The following is an 18,768-nucleotide window of genomic DNA, read 5'->3' as shown; positions in this document are numbered from 1 at the left end:
CCCTGCGTCTGGTTTGCGTTAGTTCCTTTCAGTGCCGGTGTTTTCACAATTAATTTGCCTTCACAGGCATGGGGTGGTGGGCCGTGCCTCTGCTGGATTTCCAGCCGGCGGGGGGAGAAACGGCACCTGAGCTTTTCTGCCTTTCCCATGAGGTTATACATTTCTGGCTATCAAGTTTTATTTAAGCCAGTTAACGCAGCAGCCACTTCTCAAATTCCTGACTTTGTTTTTCTGAATGTCCCCCTAGGCCTCACAGTCCTTCCAAGGGAAGCGAATCGACCATTTTCTATCCCTTTGCCTAACGAAGAGAAGCTTCAGGCAGGGGGTGCCGGCCTCGCTGCGGGTGTTCAGGTGGGGTCTCTTCTCAGATTTGAAGATTATTCCCTTTGCCCTGGGCGTGTTTGCAGACTGTCAGGAAACCCTCAGTGTTTTGGGGCTGTTGTCGCGTTGCCTGACGCAGGCCCAGGCCCCGCACAAACTGAAGGACCGATAAAGGGGTGTTTCAGCTCTGGCGCGGTGGTCGTGCCGTGTCTCACCCCCTCCCGTGCCAGCACCACACACCAGCTCCTGCCGCCGCGTCTCCCGGCTCCGCACCGAGGGTCCCGTGTACTCCCGGAGCTGTTGGGGTTTGTGCAGCTCGTGCGCAGTCCTGCATGGGGACCACGAGGCTCGCTTCATTCTGTGCATCAACCACCCCGAGAGGTGGGTAAAATACACGTTCCAAGTGCTACTACCGAGTGAAAGGAAAAACATGATTTTAGGGAGATAAAACCATTCAGCAGGAACAACGGCGAGGGAAGGGAACGGGGAGGAGAAACCTCGGAGCAGTGAAGATCGCCATGCCGGGTGTTTCCGCCTGTAGACGGGAGGGTCAGTTCTTATCCCCCGCTGCACTCTGTGTGCTCTACAACTGCTCGTCGTGTTCACTGCCACCGCTGGCCAGGCGTCCCCGTGGCTGCCTCACGTTCCCAAGTACGTGTCTCGATACTCCTCGAGTGACTGTGAATGTTCTGGGTTCACAGCTGGTGAATTATCTGAACGCTCAATAAAGGAAAGCCAGATGATCCAATAATTATCTTCTATTTATCTCATCCTTAACATGCAGATTTGTTGAGTTAATTTTGGCATGACTGATCTCTCCTATATTTTATTGAAACAACAAGGGATGCCAGGGACTTCTTTGAAAACATTATATATATTTTTAATTTCGTGAGTGTTCTCAAACCAGACTCCTACTGAGATAACTGCATAATAGCTACGACCATTATGTTATGAAAAATTATTGTCGCTCAAAGCTGTTTTTTAAAGCATAGTTGAAATAAATTCAGTAAGATTTCGGCCAAGTTGACTCTCTTCTAATTATTCATATTTGTTAAATTGAAAAATGCCTCTGTCTGTCTGTGGTTCTGTATCTTGTTGAATTACAGAACTATTTGTCACGACCTCAGCAAACAGAGGGATCGGCACGTCCCCTCCTGCTGCATTCAGTGCTCAGTTATTGGCCTGTTTTCAAGGTGACAGCGGTTAATGACGCTGTATATAAATAGAAGTGTGTTGTCAATAAACGTTGGCAACAGCCTTCTGCATTTCCAAGCCTGCCTCCGCCCCGGGAAGGATTTGCAGGTTACAGAAAATGCGTCAAAAGAAAATGTGCATTTTTGGTGCCTCTGCTTTGCAGTGTTGAGGGTCGGCTCCTGGGGGGCTCTGGTGGGCCACCGTGCTCCCGAGTCCTGAGTGATGGCACCTCCGGGCCCGACCCAGCTCCAGTGGCACAGCCAGACAGGACCCCAGGTCCCTTCTTCATCCATGGCACCAGGCTCCAGGCCACGGCCGCCCTGTGGGGCAGCAGCTCGGGTCTCCAAGGGGCCCATGTCACCCGGGAGGGGACTTGCCCTCTCCCTGTTGTGCAGCAGGCAGCACTCTTGGCCGCTCTCCCTCGGGACCAGTCAGACGCACTGAGCTCTGGCCCAGCGGCTCCCCTGACCAGGCCGCTGCACCAGGCCCAGCCCACCCAGCGACGGGCGGGAGGCCTCCGGGCGGGTCGCGGCCGCGGTGGCCGGGCTAGGGGGGGAAGAGCAGGGTCCACGCTGAGCCCCTCAACCCGAGGGGCTGCGGGGTGGCCCCCGCGGTCCCGTGGGACGAGGCTGCCGCCCACTCCACGCCGCGATGGGGCTGCCCGACCCTCTGCCCTTCGCTCGTCCCGGGGCTGCTTTGCGACAGTGTGGCGCCTCCCGCCTCTTGTTTTCCGGCAGCACCCCTCTCGCCTCGCTTTCCGGCAGAGTGGCGCCCTCCCGGCTCGCCTGCGCTCCCTGCCTTACGGCACGGTGTCGCGCAGCTCCGGGCGTTGGCGACAGTTTCCCGGTGGCGGGGCCCGGTCGGCGCTATGGACGTGGGGGAGCTGCTCAGCTACCAGGTGAGCGGCCCCGCGGCGGCTACCGGGATACTGGGGGGGTCGCCGAGCGGGGCCAGCGGTGGCAGGGCCCGTCAGAGCGGTGGAGCCCGCCCGGCTGCTCCCGCGGGGCCTGGGCCGGCCCCGCTCCGGTGCGGCCGCGGGCCTGGGGCGGGCCGCTGTGCAGAGCTTGCCCAGCCGCTCTCGGTACCCTCTCACGGGACGCGGTTACGGTCTCGCTAACTACTGGGGTCCTTCCCCCCCCCCCCCTCGGAGAAGCGGTGCCTCGGTGGGACTCGGTTACCGGGGGCTTTTCGGGGACGTGGCTCTGCTGATGCCGTTTCTTCTGCAGACGGTCACGGTTTGATGTCTTTGCTGGTGTGCGCCTGTTCCTGAGGTAAAGCCTGGGCTTGTTTCATGCGTTCTCGTTCTTTCTTGTTTTTTCTCCCAGTTCTATTACAAAACCCATTTAATTTGATTGCTACCAAAACCTTTTGAAAAAAGTTTTCCTTCTTATAAAAGTTTCCTTTTACCTCCTGAGCGTTTCTCACCTCTCAGTGTGTGATTGTTACTGAGTCCTTGTTTGGAGGTCAGTTTCTAAGCAGATGTGGTAAATTGCGTATTTATGGTGATCAGAGGGGATTTAGCGTGTTCCCCTGTGGAGCAGGGAACAAGAGAACCGATTTGCAATAATGTTTTGATACTTTGCTGCGACTCATGCATGCGACAGTGTTTGCTTGTACTTTAATTCTTAGACAAACTGTGGCAGCGGCCTTTCTCTGCTGAATCAGTAGGTAAGAGAAGCACCCTGAGACATTATCTACATTGTAAGTAATTAAGTAGGGGAGTTACATGACTAGGTCTACAGCTTAATTTGGAACACAAAATTCTGTATGGAACTCCTTCCTGCCTGTCATCCTGCTGTGCATTAGTCTGTGGAGGCACCGCACGTGTTCAGAGGCGAGAAGAGCATCCTACTGTTCAGGATATGCCTGTACTTTCAGAATGTGTTATTTTGAGATGCCCAGGGAAAGAGAGAAAATTACCTTTGGGTTTGAGAAATTTCCCGTCTTCTTTTCCCAGTGGTGTCAAAATATTCTGGAGTGTGGCTGTAAGAATAGTCTTTCTTTGAGAACTCCGCTATGTTCCAGCTTGATTCAGCTCCAGGACATTTTCGTCTGTGGATTGCTCTGTCTGTCTCTAACATCCTTCCTACTCTTCTACTCAGAAGAGCAAGTCCTGCTATTCTGAGATCTGCTCTACATTTGTATTTCTCTACCTACCGCTTTCCCCATTGTTTTTTCAGTATCAAATTAGAACGATCATTTCTCACGTTCCTTTAACTCTCTGGTCTTCTCAGCCTCAGTTACGGTTAATGATGCTGGCTTTTACTTGTTCTGTGATGCAATTTACGCCTGAGGCACAGAAAGGTAAACGTTTGTCATAATTTTTCACCCAGCCTCTATTTTGGGTTTTCGTGTGTTGCCTTTTCTCTTGCTCTGAAAACATGGACTCTGCAGGATTCCCTTTTGCTGTGGAGGAAATTGCACATCCACTTTGATCCTTTTGATTTCTGCACAGCTTTCTGTTGGATGAGCTTCCTGTACTGCGCTGAGGCTAGAGGTAAAGAAATGCTGCTTAGCTGCTGGGTGTTACGATTTTAATTTCTTCTCTTGCTGCTGAAATTATTCTTAGCTGCGGGAAAAAACATTCTGCAGATTTCAGCCAGCTACTGAAATTGTTCCTGGAGATGTTCTCCTGGCTCTGTGCTCTTCTGGTCTCACCCGAGTACAGATGGTTCCTGTGTCAGTAGATGGGGTAACGCTTCAGAGTAAGTGTTGGATTTCAGTGTCAGTGAATTCAGACTACCAGAATTAGGTATAACGGTGAATACAGGGGAAAGGGGTGGAGGAGCAGAAGGCAGATAAATAGCTCTGATTCTGAGAAAAGGAGATTCTCTTCCATGAGGGCACTTCTGGCTGAAAGATAGAAACAAAAGTTGGAAACAACAGGTTTCTCTGCCTCCCATCTTGCGCAGGTCAGGCATCTGCCACGGCTGTGAGACAGGTGACGCGGGTGTCTCATGTACATTTCTAAAAATTATACAGTCTTGTGCACTGAACGTGTACAATTCAGAATGGTCAGACTTCTGTTGTGCCTGTGCCACAGAGGGGATGCTGACATGTGGCAGAGAAATGAAGTGAGCTTGCTCCAGGCTGCCTGCTGTACCCCTCTGAGGGGCTTCTGTTTCTGAGAGGAGGGTGGCTCGGTGGCTGGTACAGCAGCTCCTGACCTGCTCCGGTTTTCGGTCTGGTGGTGTAAGGTTAACTGGAGCACAGGTCTGGGTGCTTTCCTGCGTTGGGCTGAGGAAGGGGCTGGCTCAAGATTTCCTCATCCATCCTTGGTGCAGGGGTGGCACCGGCTGTCAGTCGAGCGTGCTGGATGATGGGTGATGTGCTCCTCCGCTGTCTGATTTTAATCTCTTGCTGCAAATGAGTCGGCCTTCTCAGCTTCCCTCAGCACAACCCAAAATAATTGCTTTTCTCTTAGGTTGTTTTGAATTTGTCTCCTCTAAATGCCTAATCTGTGCCCTTGCTTAATCAAGATGATGTTCTCCCTCAGTGCCAAACTTGGCATGGAAGATTTCAGGCTCCGTGCCACCAATTCAGAACCGAGTGTCTGTCAGAGTGGGGAAAGGAACCACTTGCAACAAAAAATACAATTAAACAGCACCTGGCAGTTTATACAAAGCTCAGGAATCCATAAAGTTTATGTGTTTCTGCAAAACAGTTGCAGATGGTCTAAACTGATGATTAAATATTGCTGCTGTTGTGCCCAGAAAGACAGTGCCCAGATCCTCTGTGCCTGGCCTCCCATTACGGAGGGTAATTAAGGGGACAAAGCCAACTCCAGCTCTTTTCAGAGATCTCTTTCAATTGTCTTGGGAGGGAATAAGGAAGATTATTTCAGTTCTCATCAAATGCAGATTTCACCACTGTGAGTGATCATTACAAATTGCTAATTTTTTAATGGAATAATCCTAAAGTCAAATAACAAAAGAAGCGGTAAATAATGGGGTAAGGTCTGATTTAACCCAGCTGGGCAGTCTCCCCGTTGTTTGAATGGGTTGAGTGGGAAGGACACTGTGTGTCAATGGAGGTGCAATTATCTATACCTGCTGCTGGTATAGATCATTTACTGTAAATTTACAATATAGTGGAGGCGTCTGATGGCAGAGGCAGCTCAGCCGAGCAGGTTGATGACAACTTATGGCTTTATTACCCTGGTAGCTCATGTCCTGTCTGTGGGTTAAAGTGAGGAGCCGTCACTGGCTCAGCCGGGCTTGGCTCTGCTCCTGGGGATATTTAGTTTTGCTTTTTGGTGTATAATTTCTGGTCACCAAACCGGAGCATGTGGAAAAGTCTGACAAGGCAGATCCCTGCCCTGTGCACCTCCCTGCATGGGTCCCCATGGCCATGCTCCTCCTCGGGGTGGTTTGGAACCTCCTGAGCGAGGAGGTACCTCAGGCTGCGTTTTGTTCGCTCCTGTCCCATCTGGGGCAGAGCCACTGATGCTGGGATGGGGCGACCGGCTTCTGCTGCGCTTGCAGAGGTCTCGGGTGGGCACCCGCAGGCTCAGAATTGTTAGGTTTAATAGGTTTTTTTCTGGATACAGCTGCAGGAGGCAAATTTCCTGTGTGTTTTTTTGAGGGGCGCTGACGGGTGCAGTCATCTCTGTAGAGATGGGAGAAGAGGAGGGTCGGGGGGGCCATGGGAATGGCCTTAGCCACAGGACTGGGCTTTGAAGGCTGCTGTTAGCCCAGGTGCTGAGGGGGTAGCCTTGGGCTCTCTGTCTGATGTTACAGGAACACGAACAGGTTGCTCTCTCTGCTGAAGACTGTATGCTAGTTCTTGATGTTTCTTCACAAAAGACTCAGTCCTTTTAAAGCTTCTACTGTTTGCCATCTCTCACCTATTTTTGCATTGGTTCAGAACGAAGTAAAGCAAGCAGCTGCAGGAACAGGTATGGGATAACCAGTCTTTGTACCCTCCATGCAAACGTGCATCTCTTGGTCATTATATATATATTATATATATTTTGTGTCTTATTATATGGTGGCTCTGATGGGAAGATGGAACTTTAGATTTTGCTTTTATGTCTTTTCCTCCTCTACGTGCTTTTCATAGCGGCCTTGAGGACTTGCGTGCCCCACAGAGTGGAAAGATGAAGAGGAAAGGGGTTAATTCTCTCTGAAAGTAACAATCTGTATCCATGCAGGCACAGTGCGCATCTTTCATTTCATTTGCCTCAGTTTGTGTGGTTTTGGAGCTCTCTGGACTTCCTGAGGTTTTTGGATATTCCTGGTAGCAGTCCTTCCTGCTTTTAATGCCCAGATCTTGCACCATCTAGAAATGTTGTGCTTCAGGAAGAAAAAACAAGGAAAAGTAAGATTGATAGTAGCCTGGTTTATCGTAAATGTTGGAAACAAAATTAAGAAGTTAGTGAAGATACCTCTGGAGATTTGGGGCTCGCTTTCATGAGTCCTAAATTGACAGCTAATGCAGAGCTTTCCGCAGTGGCTCTTCCGAGCAGGCTGCAGCCGGCTGAGACGTGGTCACAAAAGAAGCTGCATCACTTATGAAGATTTATTTCAGATTTCATTAACAAATAATTTCTGAGCTTCACGGTAACAAGGTTACTTGCAAAGCAGATGTCTTGGTAATATGCAACTCCATTACTGAGACTTTTCTAAACCATCCTGATGTTTGGAGAAGGCTGGAAGCAATCAGGAGCCTAAACAATATGTTTTCGTATTCTATGGGATGCTTAATCTTGATATCGATGTGCAGTTGCTGCCCTGAGGGAGCCCAGGCAGGTGCCTGGGGCAGGTCATTGTTCTTTGATTTAGGACGTCACGTCTGTCACCTTCACCTTCCCATTACGTGTCCGTGCAGGAAAAAGGACCCGTGTCCCATGTATATTTTCAGAGGTCTGTCACCCCAAACCTCAGACCCTGGCTGTAATAGGGTATGTCGGTGAACATCTAGAGCAAGTACAGCTGAAGGCGAGAAGAGGAACAGGAAAAAATATAATTCTCCCTTTACCAATCACCAGCTTTTGTTTACTTTATTGTATTTTATAAATGTCAGCTTTTTTAAAAACCCTTTTGTATTCATTGCTTTTTATGTGGTGATATCAGTGTTAGATTTAAATGAAAATGTCTTCTGAATAAATTACTGTGAATGCACTGCATTCAACAGGAACAAAATTAAGCTTTACTAACAAAACAATTTAAAAATGCTTTTCTTGTGCGTTTTCTAATGAATTCCATCTTCTTGCCAAATGCACCTTAGCACAACTGAGTAAAAACCCCACATTTTATTTATCAAATGATTAACTTTCCCTTTTCTACCAGAAAGCAAAACTTGTGTAGATGGGTGTGAAGCTATGAAATTAGTTAAATAAATGTGTTTAGATACAATATATGTGTTTGCTTAGCAAAACGCACCTGTCTCAGTGCAACAATGTACGTGCTTAATTCTTGTTGGTAACAGTCCTGTAGAAAATACAAATGCAAACCAAAGATGAAAAATCAATGAGCAGAAGCTAATGCTTGCCTTAAATCAGTTGCTCATGACTGTGCATCTCTTGTGAAATGGGCAGAAACCCAGGTGTTTCACTTATGCCTTGATTTCTTAGTTTTAATAGTGCTGGTTGGAAACCTGCAATATTCTTAGTAAGGTTTTGCGTAACATCAATAACAAAAGGAAAAAGCTTAATGCCTGCTTAATAGCGTTTGCCTGGGAATTCAATTACTGTCTATTGCCAATATGTTGGCAACATTAATAATTGCATGCTGGGCACTTCCATAATTTATCATAATGATTTCTGTTATGTGTTATAGAATATTCCTCCCCCCCAACAATGCATAAATACAAAAAAGGATAAAATAATTGAGATGGAAACAGGATGTAAATTCTGGTGCTAAGGATTGTGTACTCAGAGGAAATAGGGTTGGTTTCATGATGGAGTTTTAATTTAGATTTTGTTCTGGTGATATAGTCCCTTCCCATGGTACATTACTTTGCATCTGACAAACCACCAGCTCCCTTGGTCCCTCATTACAGCTGCAGGCTCATTGAGGAGTTTGTTCCTTTCTTAATGTTTAGAAATGAGAGAGAGACATGAGATTCTGACTCCCTAACTACGGAACATCTCAGGCACATCTTGTAGGGTTTTTTGCTGTAAATTTCAGGACTTGTTACGGCACTAATTTCTCTATCTGTGTTTGTAAAATTAATTTGTCAAAGGTGGTGTCGGGTGAATTGGATATTATTGTGGAGTGAGTGGAAGGACAGAGACCTGTGTGACATTAAGGGCACTGAGTAAGGAGTATGTATTTACCAAAGTTTTTTCCTTAGATGATGTAATTTAGAAGAGCACCTTTCTTCTTTTCCATTTCTTTATTGGGTTGCTGATTGCCTGTGGAGGGTTTGAATTACTGGTTGTTGACAGTGACATATTTTTTTCCAAATGGGTCTACGTGAAATTATATTTTAATGTACCTAGAAGGTAAGTAATAGGAATCTGCTTTAAAAAAAGCAAACAACTCCCCCCAAAAAAGCAACCCACAAAACCCTCCAAGCAAATAAATTTTTCATTTCAAAGCATCTCCAGGTATGCTTCTGCTTCAAGGCTATTGAATTATGAGCTGAGTAACTGCTTTAAAAGTGCCTGCGTGCACTTTAGAAGAGTTTTAAGTCGGGAATGTACCATCGGTAATGGAAACAGCAGAGAAGATGTAGAGAGAAAGGCGATAGATAACCGAGTTTGAATACGTCTAGCTGGGAGCAAGGGTCTAGAGCTTTGATTTGTGCTAATATGTTGTCTGGGAGACTTGATTCTGCGTCTTCCTCAAAGTGGTGACAACACGATAACCCTGAAAACGCAATGTGATCTTGGTCGGCCTGCTGTCCAATTTGCCTCTCATTATAAATAACACTTCAAGTGCTTTTCGGGGAGGTTTTTTGTTTGTTTGTTTTTTGGATTTTTTTTTTTTGTTGTTGTTGCTGTTGTTTTTTTAACATCTCTCCTGAAAGCAGTGTTTTCTTGAGAGCAGAGCTTTCATTTGCTAGCTTTTCATTTATATTGAAATAAATAAATACCTAAGTGCAGTCTGTGTTGTGCAGAAGAAGCAGTCATAGCTGGTCTGCAGCACGTGCATCGTAATCGAATCCCGGCGAGATTGCCTTATGAGCCTGAACGATTTATTGCCCGCTGGGGCCCAAAAGTTCCCAACCTGCTGGGACCTGGAAATTCCCACCTTGACACCCGGCACTCGTGCTGGACCCTGCAGGAGAATGACACTGTCGCATGTTCCCTCTGCATCTTTCTTTCTTTCTTTGAATCAAACCTGTTCATGAAAGCATGATGTGACTCTTATGATTTTAGACAAAGGGTCCCACAAAGTAGAAGAGTGGGGTCTTCCTGCCAGATAATGTTTTATGAAATAGGCTGGACAAATGTTAGACCTAATGGGGTTACGAAATCATCTACCGGGCAAATAGAGCAGCTAATAGAAAGTAAAAATATTTTCCTTATTGTTTTCCTTGCTCTTAGCACACAGGCTCCTTGTAAATAGTAAAGAATTAAGCTTTGTTTTCCTGTGGTTAGAGAGCATGGAGTACTCCTGTTCCAGCTTGGTTGTCCTTCCAAAAAATGTGTGAAACAAAATTTAATATCCTTGTAGTTTTTGAAGGGAAAGAGTTTTTCCTTCTGTTGCAAGTGCTTTCATCCCTTTTTGCCTAAATTAAAACATGGGATTAAGGTTAATGGATTTTTTTCTTGTCCCTAGCAAATTACCTTTAATTTTGACAACTAAATAGAAATTGTGGAATAAAATAATACGTTGTTCCAAGCAAACCGTAAAGGTATGGTCACCGCTTAATCTGCTGCCAAGCCCCTGCAGAACTGCAGCAAGCAGCAATACTCCTGTCCTGTGTATTCTAAATTAGGCTCTGATCCTGCATTCAAGTGTCAGCAAACTTTAGACAGAAGGATGGGGGAAGTCAAGTTGAATTGGGATGCACACAAGAATTCAATATAGTCTCATATACTAGGTGGGTAAAAAATTATCTTTCTGTCTGCTTGAGCATATTGGTCTTCTGTCTGTAAAACATGAGGTTGTCTCAGCTGACTTAGCTGATTCCAGATCCTTGAGGTGGTCAGATATACAGCCACTGAGCAGTTCCTTTGGCCACTTCTTGTCTTTGAAATACTCATCTTTGCTGCCTATGAAGATGTTTTCCCGTGAATGGTGTTCATAGGTCAAACAAGGTAGGATGTTGACATAGCTCTTGGCAGAGCCATTCATCTACTCATGTGATGTTCCACTTCACTAAATTAATTTCCTTTCCAGTTTTCAGAGTTGGTAAGCGTTGTGTAAGTAGATGTTTTAAACAACTTGTAAGAATTTGCTCAGTGTGTCTTGTAATATTGGTATTATGGTTTGCAAGGGTCACAAAAAACTCGTATTCATTCACCTTATTTCTCTGACTTCAGCCTAACAGAGGGACAAAAAGACCCCGTGATGAAGAGGAAGAAGAAATCAAAGCACGTCGGAAACAAGCCAGTGCACGAGAGCACAGTCGTCACAGGGAAGAGGAGTCTGCTGCACTGGAAGAAACTGACGATGAGAAGAAGAAACTTCTTCAGATAATTGAGAGGGATGGAGAAGAGGAAGAGGAGGAAGTAAATCTCTAGGGCCTGTGGGAAAGGGAAGGCAGTGGGAAATAAGAAAACACTGAATCATTTCTTTGTGATTTCATCATCTTACCATGTAGATGATGAGACTAATGTGATTTTCACATGCCTCATACAGCTTAAGGTTATGGTTTTACTTTCCTGGCCTGGGGGTAGTCATTAATTTCAAACAGGGCTTTTCAAGTCTATCCTCTGAAGGTTTAAGGGGGGAGGGGGAAGGGAAAGCTTTCAAGCCTAATCTCTATTTTAGGCTGGGAATACCCAAATCACCTTCTAAAATATATTTTTAGGAAATAGTTTCTGTATTCCAAGCAGTTTGCTAACTCTATTGTTCTCATCAGTACCCCCAGCCATGTAGCTTCTCCCTCTCTCCCCCTCTCTGTAGCCGTGCAGCGGCAGCAGCAGCAAATAAACATTCTTCTATACAAGAAAGGTCTTGGGTCAGAGGAGGGGGGTAGCAGCTGTCAAGGGTAAATGATTTCAAGCCTCGGAGACAGAAATCCAATGCAGCATTGGCCTTTCTGCCAAGGGCCAGGGAAAAGATCACTTTATAAATGTGACACATGGATTGGTATAAATCTAGAAGATATTTGCTTCCTGCTGCCTGTGTCCTGTTTGATAAAAAAACAAGTGATATTCACCACTGCAGAATCATGTAGGTTTGTAAAATATCATTGTCCTTTGTATACAGCATCGCTAGCATTCGGCTCTGAAAATCTCCCTTGTTTTTTTGTTGTTGAGCTATTGCCTTTGCAGTTGTTGCTGATGGCGGAGAAAGATAATGCAGAATTTCTTTAGCATTTGAGCTCCAGTGAGGGTGAGTGGATGTAGCCAAAAGTTCTCTTGACTGGCTGGAGTCTTGTGGATTCCTGCAGGGTACAAGTCCCACATATTTGGCAAGTAGAGTTCTCCCATGCAGGCATTTTAAGGGCTGGAAATTCAAGGTTTCTTTAGAACCAAAATCTCTTGGAATGCAGTTAATTTAAGTGCCATCAAAATGTGCTTTGTACCAGTAAATTTGATAGAAGGAAGCTAATCTGTAGGACACTCTAATACTGAATGCAAATATACAAGACACAAAGCTGATCCTAATGGAGATATTGTAGTGATACATGTGAGAGAAAGAAAAGAATCAAATAAAATAGAGGGAGGCAGCATCAGTATGTGTGACAGAATCTTTGTGGATTGAAATCCCATTGCAGGAGGATATGGTTTGGGCGCTGTGGTATTGATTACGTGAATGGGATGATGACATGAGTGGGATGGTGCTAAGACAGGTTGGGCTTGAGAACATAGGAAATCCAATAATAACGGAAGACTTGGATTGGTGTTCATGTTGTAATGGAGTTTGCTGAAGAAATAGAAATTTTCTCTCAGACATTGCTGCTTAGAGTCGCTAACCAAAGAATCTTCAACAACAGAAGCAATTCTTGATTTCGTCCAGAACAGGAGATGGGACACAAAACCTGGCTTAAAATGTGAAGGGATCTGGTTTGTTATTTCTTTTGAGAACTTCTCTTTACTCGTCATTAATAGTGATTGTGTCATAGTCAAATAGAGGAGGGGGAAGAGGTTTCAAAAGAAAATCTATATCATCAATATTTTATTAAAATAATGCAAGAAGGAAAATAACACGATCGTGTTTGTGGGTGTTAGGGAGATAGCTGAAGTTATATTACTGCTGTACAGTTAATGTGTAATGCCAACTGAGAAACGCCTTAGAAGAATTTAAAAAATAAAATTGAGTAAAATATTGATTTTTTTATTTTTATTTTTTTTTCCTTTGGAAAAAGACTTTGAAATAGAAGTGAAAGTTTATCCAAGTGAGGAAAATACAAAGGAACATAAACTCAGGGCAGTTAAATGTAGACCTACAAAAAGAAATAGCACAATGAACTTCAGAAAAGAAACTATCCATGGGCGTAAGCTGCTAATGCAGGTTTACTCTAATGTGTCAGAAGCAAAAAGCCTCAATACGTGCTGATGATGCCAGGTAATAACAGGTGTAAAAGAACAGCTCAAGGACAATGAGCCATTGCAAAGTTGGGGTTGTTTTTTCATTGACACTGGGTTTCAGAAAATGTAGGGAAGCTCTTCTTGTTCTTTTCCAAAGAACTTTCCATTGGTAAAGCCCTGGTTTATAAAAACCCAACTTAGAAGGTTTTGCTCTGGGGAGCTTGCTCAGGTCAGAGTTGCAGTAAATCAATAGATGAATAGCAAAGGAGTATGACGTTTTTGGCAGCTTTCTGCAGTGAGACTGCCAGGGGCTGCTCTTTGTTCCTGAAGGGTCTGGGCCTGACTGCGGTCTCACCGTGTCGCTGTACTCACTCTTTTGCGTTTTGCCAAGTAGTTGTTCCAACCGTCCAAATGCTAAGCTCTCTTTTCTGCCCTCTCCAATTTGGTTAGGAGGAACCTTTGGATGAAAGTTCAGTGAAGAAGATGATTCTCACTTTTGAGAAGAGGTCTTACAAAAACCAGGAGCTGCGGATCAAGTTTCCTGATAATCCAGAGAAGTAAGATTATGCTCAACCCCTCTCTATTACTCTTTTTTCTTTTGATAGGGTTTTAGCCCCTAAATTCATTTTCTGTTTCATAAGGCTGATATAACAGCAGTTATTGCCATGTAGTTCTTCTAAATTGTATTTGAAACTAACTTTGTTAATTAAAAATGGCATTGAGACTCTGGTGGTGGCCGGTATATGGCCAGCAGCATGAAGAGAATAATTAGCAATAAAGGAAAAGTTCTAGTTTATTAAATTCTTGTTGTTGTTAATATGATAGATTGTGAAACTTCAGTATTAAATTCTTACTGCTGTTAATATGATAGATTGCAAAACTTCAGCACTAAACCTGGAGTTTATGTTGTTTTTACTTTGAGCGTTCAATAAGGTTTCGTTAGTTCCGGTTTAGGTATCTGAGTAAGTGGCTCGGTTCTCAAAAGTGAGCACTAATGAGCTCTCCCAGCATCAGTCATCTTGGCATCGGAGGGTCATCAGCCATGTTCTCTCATTTTTCAGGAGTCTCCTTTGCACTGTTTCCTCACTGACAGGCAGAGGGTAGGTGTTTGGGGGGTGGGCTGAAAAGTTGAGATCCTGGATTGGCGAGTTTTGCTTTCCAAATAATTAAAGATTTCATGCCATCATTTTGTGTGAAGGTGTTGTGCTTGTGTGTGCAGTTAGTAGTCTGTGTGGGAAGAAAATAATTCCATACCGTGGAGCTTTCAGATACTGTGGTGAGCAAAATGCCCGGATGGGGTCTGAAAGTTGGACTTCGTGGGTGTTTCCACACCCGTGGTTCTAGTGAGCCTCTTCCTCCTTTCATGGAGTTTTGTTGTTCACGTTAAATGAATTTCTTCCTATACGTGAGTGCCGTTATTTTTTTTGTCCAGCTTGCTGTTCTTTCCTTCACCCAAATTCTTTTTATGGACTTTACTTCAGACTAATAACAACCCACATACTAACACGTAGCAGCTACAGAGGGTGCATCGCTCTGGAGAATTCATTTTATCTGCAGGTTTGTTTTTCATATGTAGCTACAACTTCTTGATTAGTTGTGGTTTTTGTTGTTTTTTTTAAGTTCTAGAACTGATTTACAGAATTGGAAAAAATCTACTTGTTTACTCTATGCAAATTACATAGTAGGAAGGCTTATCCTACTATGTGATTAAACTTGAAGGGGCAGGTGTAGGACAGGATGAGGCACAGATTTCCTCCAGGAGCTCTGGACTCAGTGATGCTGATGTGACCACAGAGGATCAGAAATGCCAGGGCCACATACAACTGGGTTGTCAAGTCCTACCTGGGATTTCCTGGAAGGTGATGGTCTCTTTTTTGAAAAGGGCTGCACGTTGAGCACGGCTGATGTACATTTTGCCTTTTTATTAACTGTTTTTTTCTCGCCTCAGGTTCATGGAATCAGAACTGGATCTAAATGACATCATTCAGGAAATGCATGTGATTGCGACGATGCCTGACCTGTATCACCTGCTGGTGGAGCTCAACGCTGTGCAGTCTCTCCTTGGGCTGCTGGGACACGACAACACAGATATCCTTCAGTTGTTAAAGCAGCTCTCATCTGAGAGGCTTTCTACAGACTTTGCCATAATCTCTTATGTTCTTCTTTCAAGGCTCCTGTGTATGTTTTTCTCTTCTTTCCCACCACAGTGAATTTATGTCTCTCTTTTTTTTTTTTTCTTTTTTTCTCAAAGTGAAAGCCTTCTTTCTTCAAGTAATATTGATTCTGAATTTTTTCAGTGCTGTTATTCTCCTTTCTTGTTTTATGGACCTTTCATCTAGGTTTGAGTGGCTGCGTTCAAGTGTGAACAGATGAACAATATAGGAAAAGCTGAAGTATGGGCTTAGCAGCATAGAGCCTTGAACTGTGGGGAAACTTTGTCTGGAATAGTCCCCCATAAAAATGGAAACGATTTACCCCTTTTTGTTGAGCTGTCACGCATTCAGCTATTTGCCATGAACTAGCTCAGCAGAGTGCTACACCTGCGTTTGTAAATGTGATAAAGGCACGGATACATGAAGAACTTAACTTGGTGTGCTCAGAGCTTGAGGCTGTGGGTAGCTCCTCTGGTTACATTAATATCCAGAGACATTTCCATGCTCAGTTAGTTCTTGTGTCACTGAACCTGATCCTTATGTGCACCTGCCTCCGCCGCCTCCTCCTCCTCCTCTAAAGATCTGAGGGCATCTCAGAGAGAGTTTTCTGTCTATACTGTTACAGATTTTGATAGTTTTGAATGAAAACAGTGTCATCTTTTGAATATCCTGCTGCCTTGATGCTTGGCTGTCAGTCGATAAATAGAACTATGTCTGGCTTACCATTGTGCAGGCTTTACAAATAAAGCTCAGCCTGCATTGCTTGTAAAATATTCTACAGGAGATTAAGCTGAAAAATTGTGACGTGATTTGAGAGATTGTGTGTCTGTCTCCTGACAAACCTTAGTGACTGGAGGGAGCAGTGAAGCCCAGTGGAAAGAGCACTGGACTTAGACTTGGGACTACAGCAGGCTTTTCTTTTTACCTTTTTATTGATTCACGACTTTAGGAAAGTAATTTATACTTTACTTGTGTTCTTTATGTGTAAAGAAGTAGATAATATTTACCAGCTTTTCTGAAGTGTTTTGAAATATGCCATACTAAAAGCACTGTTAAGTGTTGTGGTCCAGTGTACAGATCTTGGGTTCCTTTTTTAGCGCTTTTCCTTGTAGTAATGTGTATTAAGAATTCATAATTCTTAATTGTAAGTGGGTGCAGTGATCAGAGGATAAAAACAAAACATAAATATTTTATTGCATACTAGTTTATATTAGAAAGCACTGCTTCTGCGTTTGGGTATTTTGACTTACATCTGGCTGAACCTGGATGTGGCAGAATGCTGGCCCCTGCAAAACAGAAACACCGCAGCTTTCCTTATCTCTGATCTGTAATGGAAATTACTCTCAAGTAAATGTTTGTTAACAATTTACTGCTGTACAGTGGGAAGCACCTACCATGCATAACGAGTTTCGTGGCTACCATAGTTTCATTACTTATTTTCTTGCCAGGCACCGCAGGCTTTTTGTGTGTACTATGTGCATGGCATTAAAAGCTTATACTGAATTTCTCATTCACTAGGAAAATGTAAACTACGGGGATTTTGCCTGGGATAGCGGAGCTGATTCATGGCTGCAGTGCACGGGAATACAGCTTGCTTTGTCCTTTCAGCCATGAAAAGCTGTGTCCTGGGGTCACTGCTGCTGTCAAGGACTTGTCAGTATTTCCACCGTGAACTCTTTTTTAATTGGTTTGCAACTTGCCTGTCAGTTTACGGGTAAAAATTTGGGCTGTGAATTGCAATTTTGGGAAAAATATATTTCTTGTTATAAAACTGCCGAAGTATTTTCAGATCTGTTGGAAGCAGGACACAGGCTGTAGTGATGCCTCTTCGCTGTGCTGCTGCTGCTGCTTGTGTACGGAATAGAAACACTATTAAAGTGAGGCATCTAAATGTAAAACTAAATTGATACAGCTCAAGTTTTCCAATGCGTTTTTGTTAAAACAAATGGAAAAAGATTTTAAAAATGAGGTCTTCAAGGACAGAACTAAACAAATGGCTCTTCAGATGTGATTTAAATGTAGTGTCTTGGGGGACTAATGCAAGGAGACAAAAGCAATGTCCAGGGGGAGCAAATAATCTGCTGAATGATTCATGCAGTTTTACACAAAACATGTGAATGAAAGATGATCACCGACAAGATTTTATTAATGGAAGAAAGGAAAGCTTCCAGTGAGGTTTTGCTTTTCTACCTCCTAAATTTTATAGGACAACTGATACTCTCACTGGAAGCCTCAACAGAAGCTTCCTAGACAGGAATGCTCTGCAAGATGAACTCCTCTGACTGCTCGAGTTCTTCGCTGTGCACCAGAAAGATCTGGCTCAGTTGTCTTTGTAGCACCCGGTAGGCAGCAGAGTCTGCAGTTAGTTTTCTCCCTTAGCTCTCTCTTCTCTGGGCTGATCAAACCCCATCAGAACCCCTTCTCTTCACCTGCTGGTTTTGCTCTTGCTGATGCAATGTAGCCTGTGCTTACCTTCCTCACTGCTGACTCGCCTTCAGCTTGTTCCAGATTCTCTTCTGCAGAGCTTACCTCTCCAGTCAGCCCCAGCACATGGGCTTGTTCCCTCCCAGTCAGCCCCAGTGCATAGGCTTCTTCCCTCCCAGGTTACTCCCAGGACTTTTCTTCTTGAACTTCATGAGGTTCTGTTCCTCCAGCTTTTCTTAATTAATAATTAATTCCTTGCAGAACAAATGTAAGGCCGGTTATTTTCTCTTAACTTGCTTATTGAGTCGCGCTTCAACTTGCTTTTAAAAATTGTACCCTGGCACCTTTGACCATGTTTTTGTGTAAGCATGAGTGATTGTCTGCCCAGTCTCTTTGGTTCCTGATGGCGGTTGCGGCTGGAAGTGACATCTACCCATCAAGAAAACGTGCAGGTAGCTTTGACTTGGTTAAGGAGTGCTGCAGAGTCTAAAGTAAGTAGCAGTCTTACTGGTACACGTCTTCTGCAGCCCCCAGACATAGGTTAACTCAGGGCTGGGACAGGCAGCTCTCTTACAGTCTTTCCTGGGAGCAGGTAAGTCACGACTGAAACTTTGCTAAGAAAAGATGGTTGAAAATACTTTTCCTGCTGCTGCTTGTGTGTCTGAGCAAATGCCCAAATAGGAGAACTGGGAGGCTGGATTGTTAGCCTGTGCATTTTAAAGAGATTTATCACAAAGTTGTTATATAGGACATGCAGAAAACGGCATATCCTATTCTACCCCAGTGGGACTCGGGCAAGATTGATCAGCGTGTCTGAGAGAATAGGAAAGTGGGTCTAATGAGGTGGAATACGTCTCGTTGTACAGGAGAGCTGTGTAGCAGTCAGGGGAACCATGTGTTATGCAGCCCCGAGTTAATGAGTGAAAATTGGGCTGGCAGAAGCTCTGCTGTTGCTGCGAGGGCTGCGGTTAGAGGAGCATGCTGGCCTAATTGGGCCAGGCAGAAGGGGGTGATGGCTCCTGCTTCCCACGGTGGCCTTGTTAGGTGTGTGCCGTATCAGGTTAGCGGGGGTATCGCTGAGAG

The 18,768-nt window shown here is 44.5% G+C and overlaps 1 protein-coding gene across 1 annotated transcript in view; it reads left to right on the top strand.

Annotated features, from left to right (window-relative positions):
- Positions 1–2,335: 2,335 nt before the first annotated feature.
- CTNNBL1 (catenin beta like 1) overlaps positions 2,336–18,768 on the top strand; it is a 56,581-nt gene continuing 40,148 nt past the window's right edge. The window contains exons 1-4 of the mRNA XM_074156993.1: positions 2,336–2,413; positions 10,952–11,140; positions 13,559–13,665; positions 15,057–15,196. Of these exons, the coding sequence (XP_074013094.1) occupies positions 2,384–2,413; positions 10,952–11,140; positions 13,559–13,665; positions 15,057–15,196 (466 nt within the window). The 5' untranslated portion in view covers positions 2,336–2,383. The remainder of the gene's footprint in view (positions 2,414–10,951; positions 11,141–13,558; positions 13,666–15,056; positions 15,197–18,768) is intronic.

Source organism: Numenius arquata, chromosome 12 (assembly GCF_964106895.1).
Source record: "Numenius arquata chromosome 12, bNumArq3.hap1.1, whole genome shotgun sequence".
NCBI classification, from domain to species: Eukaryota; Metazoa; Chordata; class Aves; order Charadriiformes; family Scolopacidae; genus Numenius; species Numenius arquata.
This window is presented reverse-complemented; position numbering and strand designations above follow the sequence as displayed.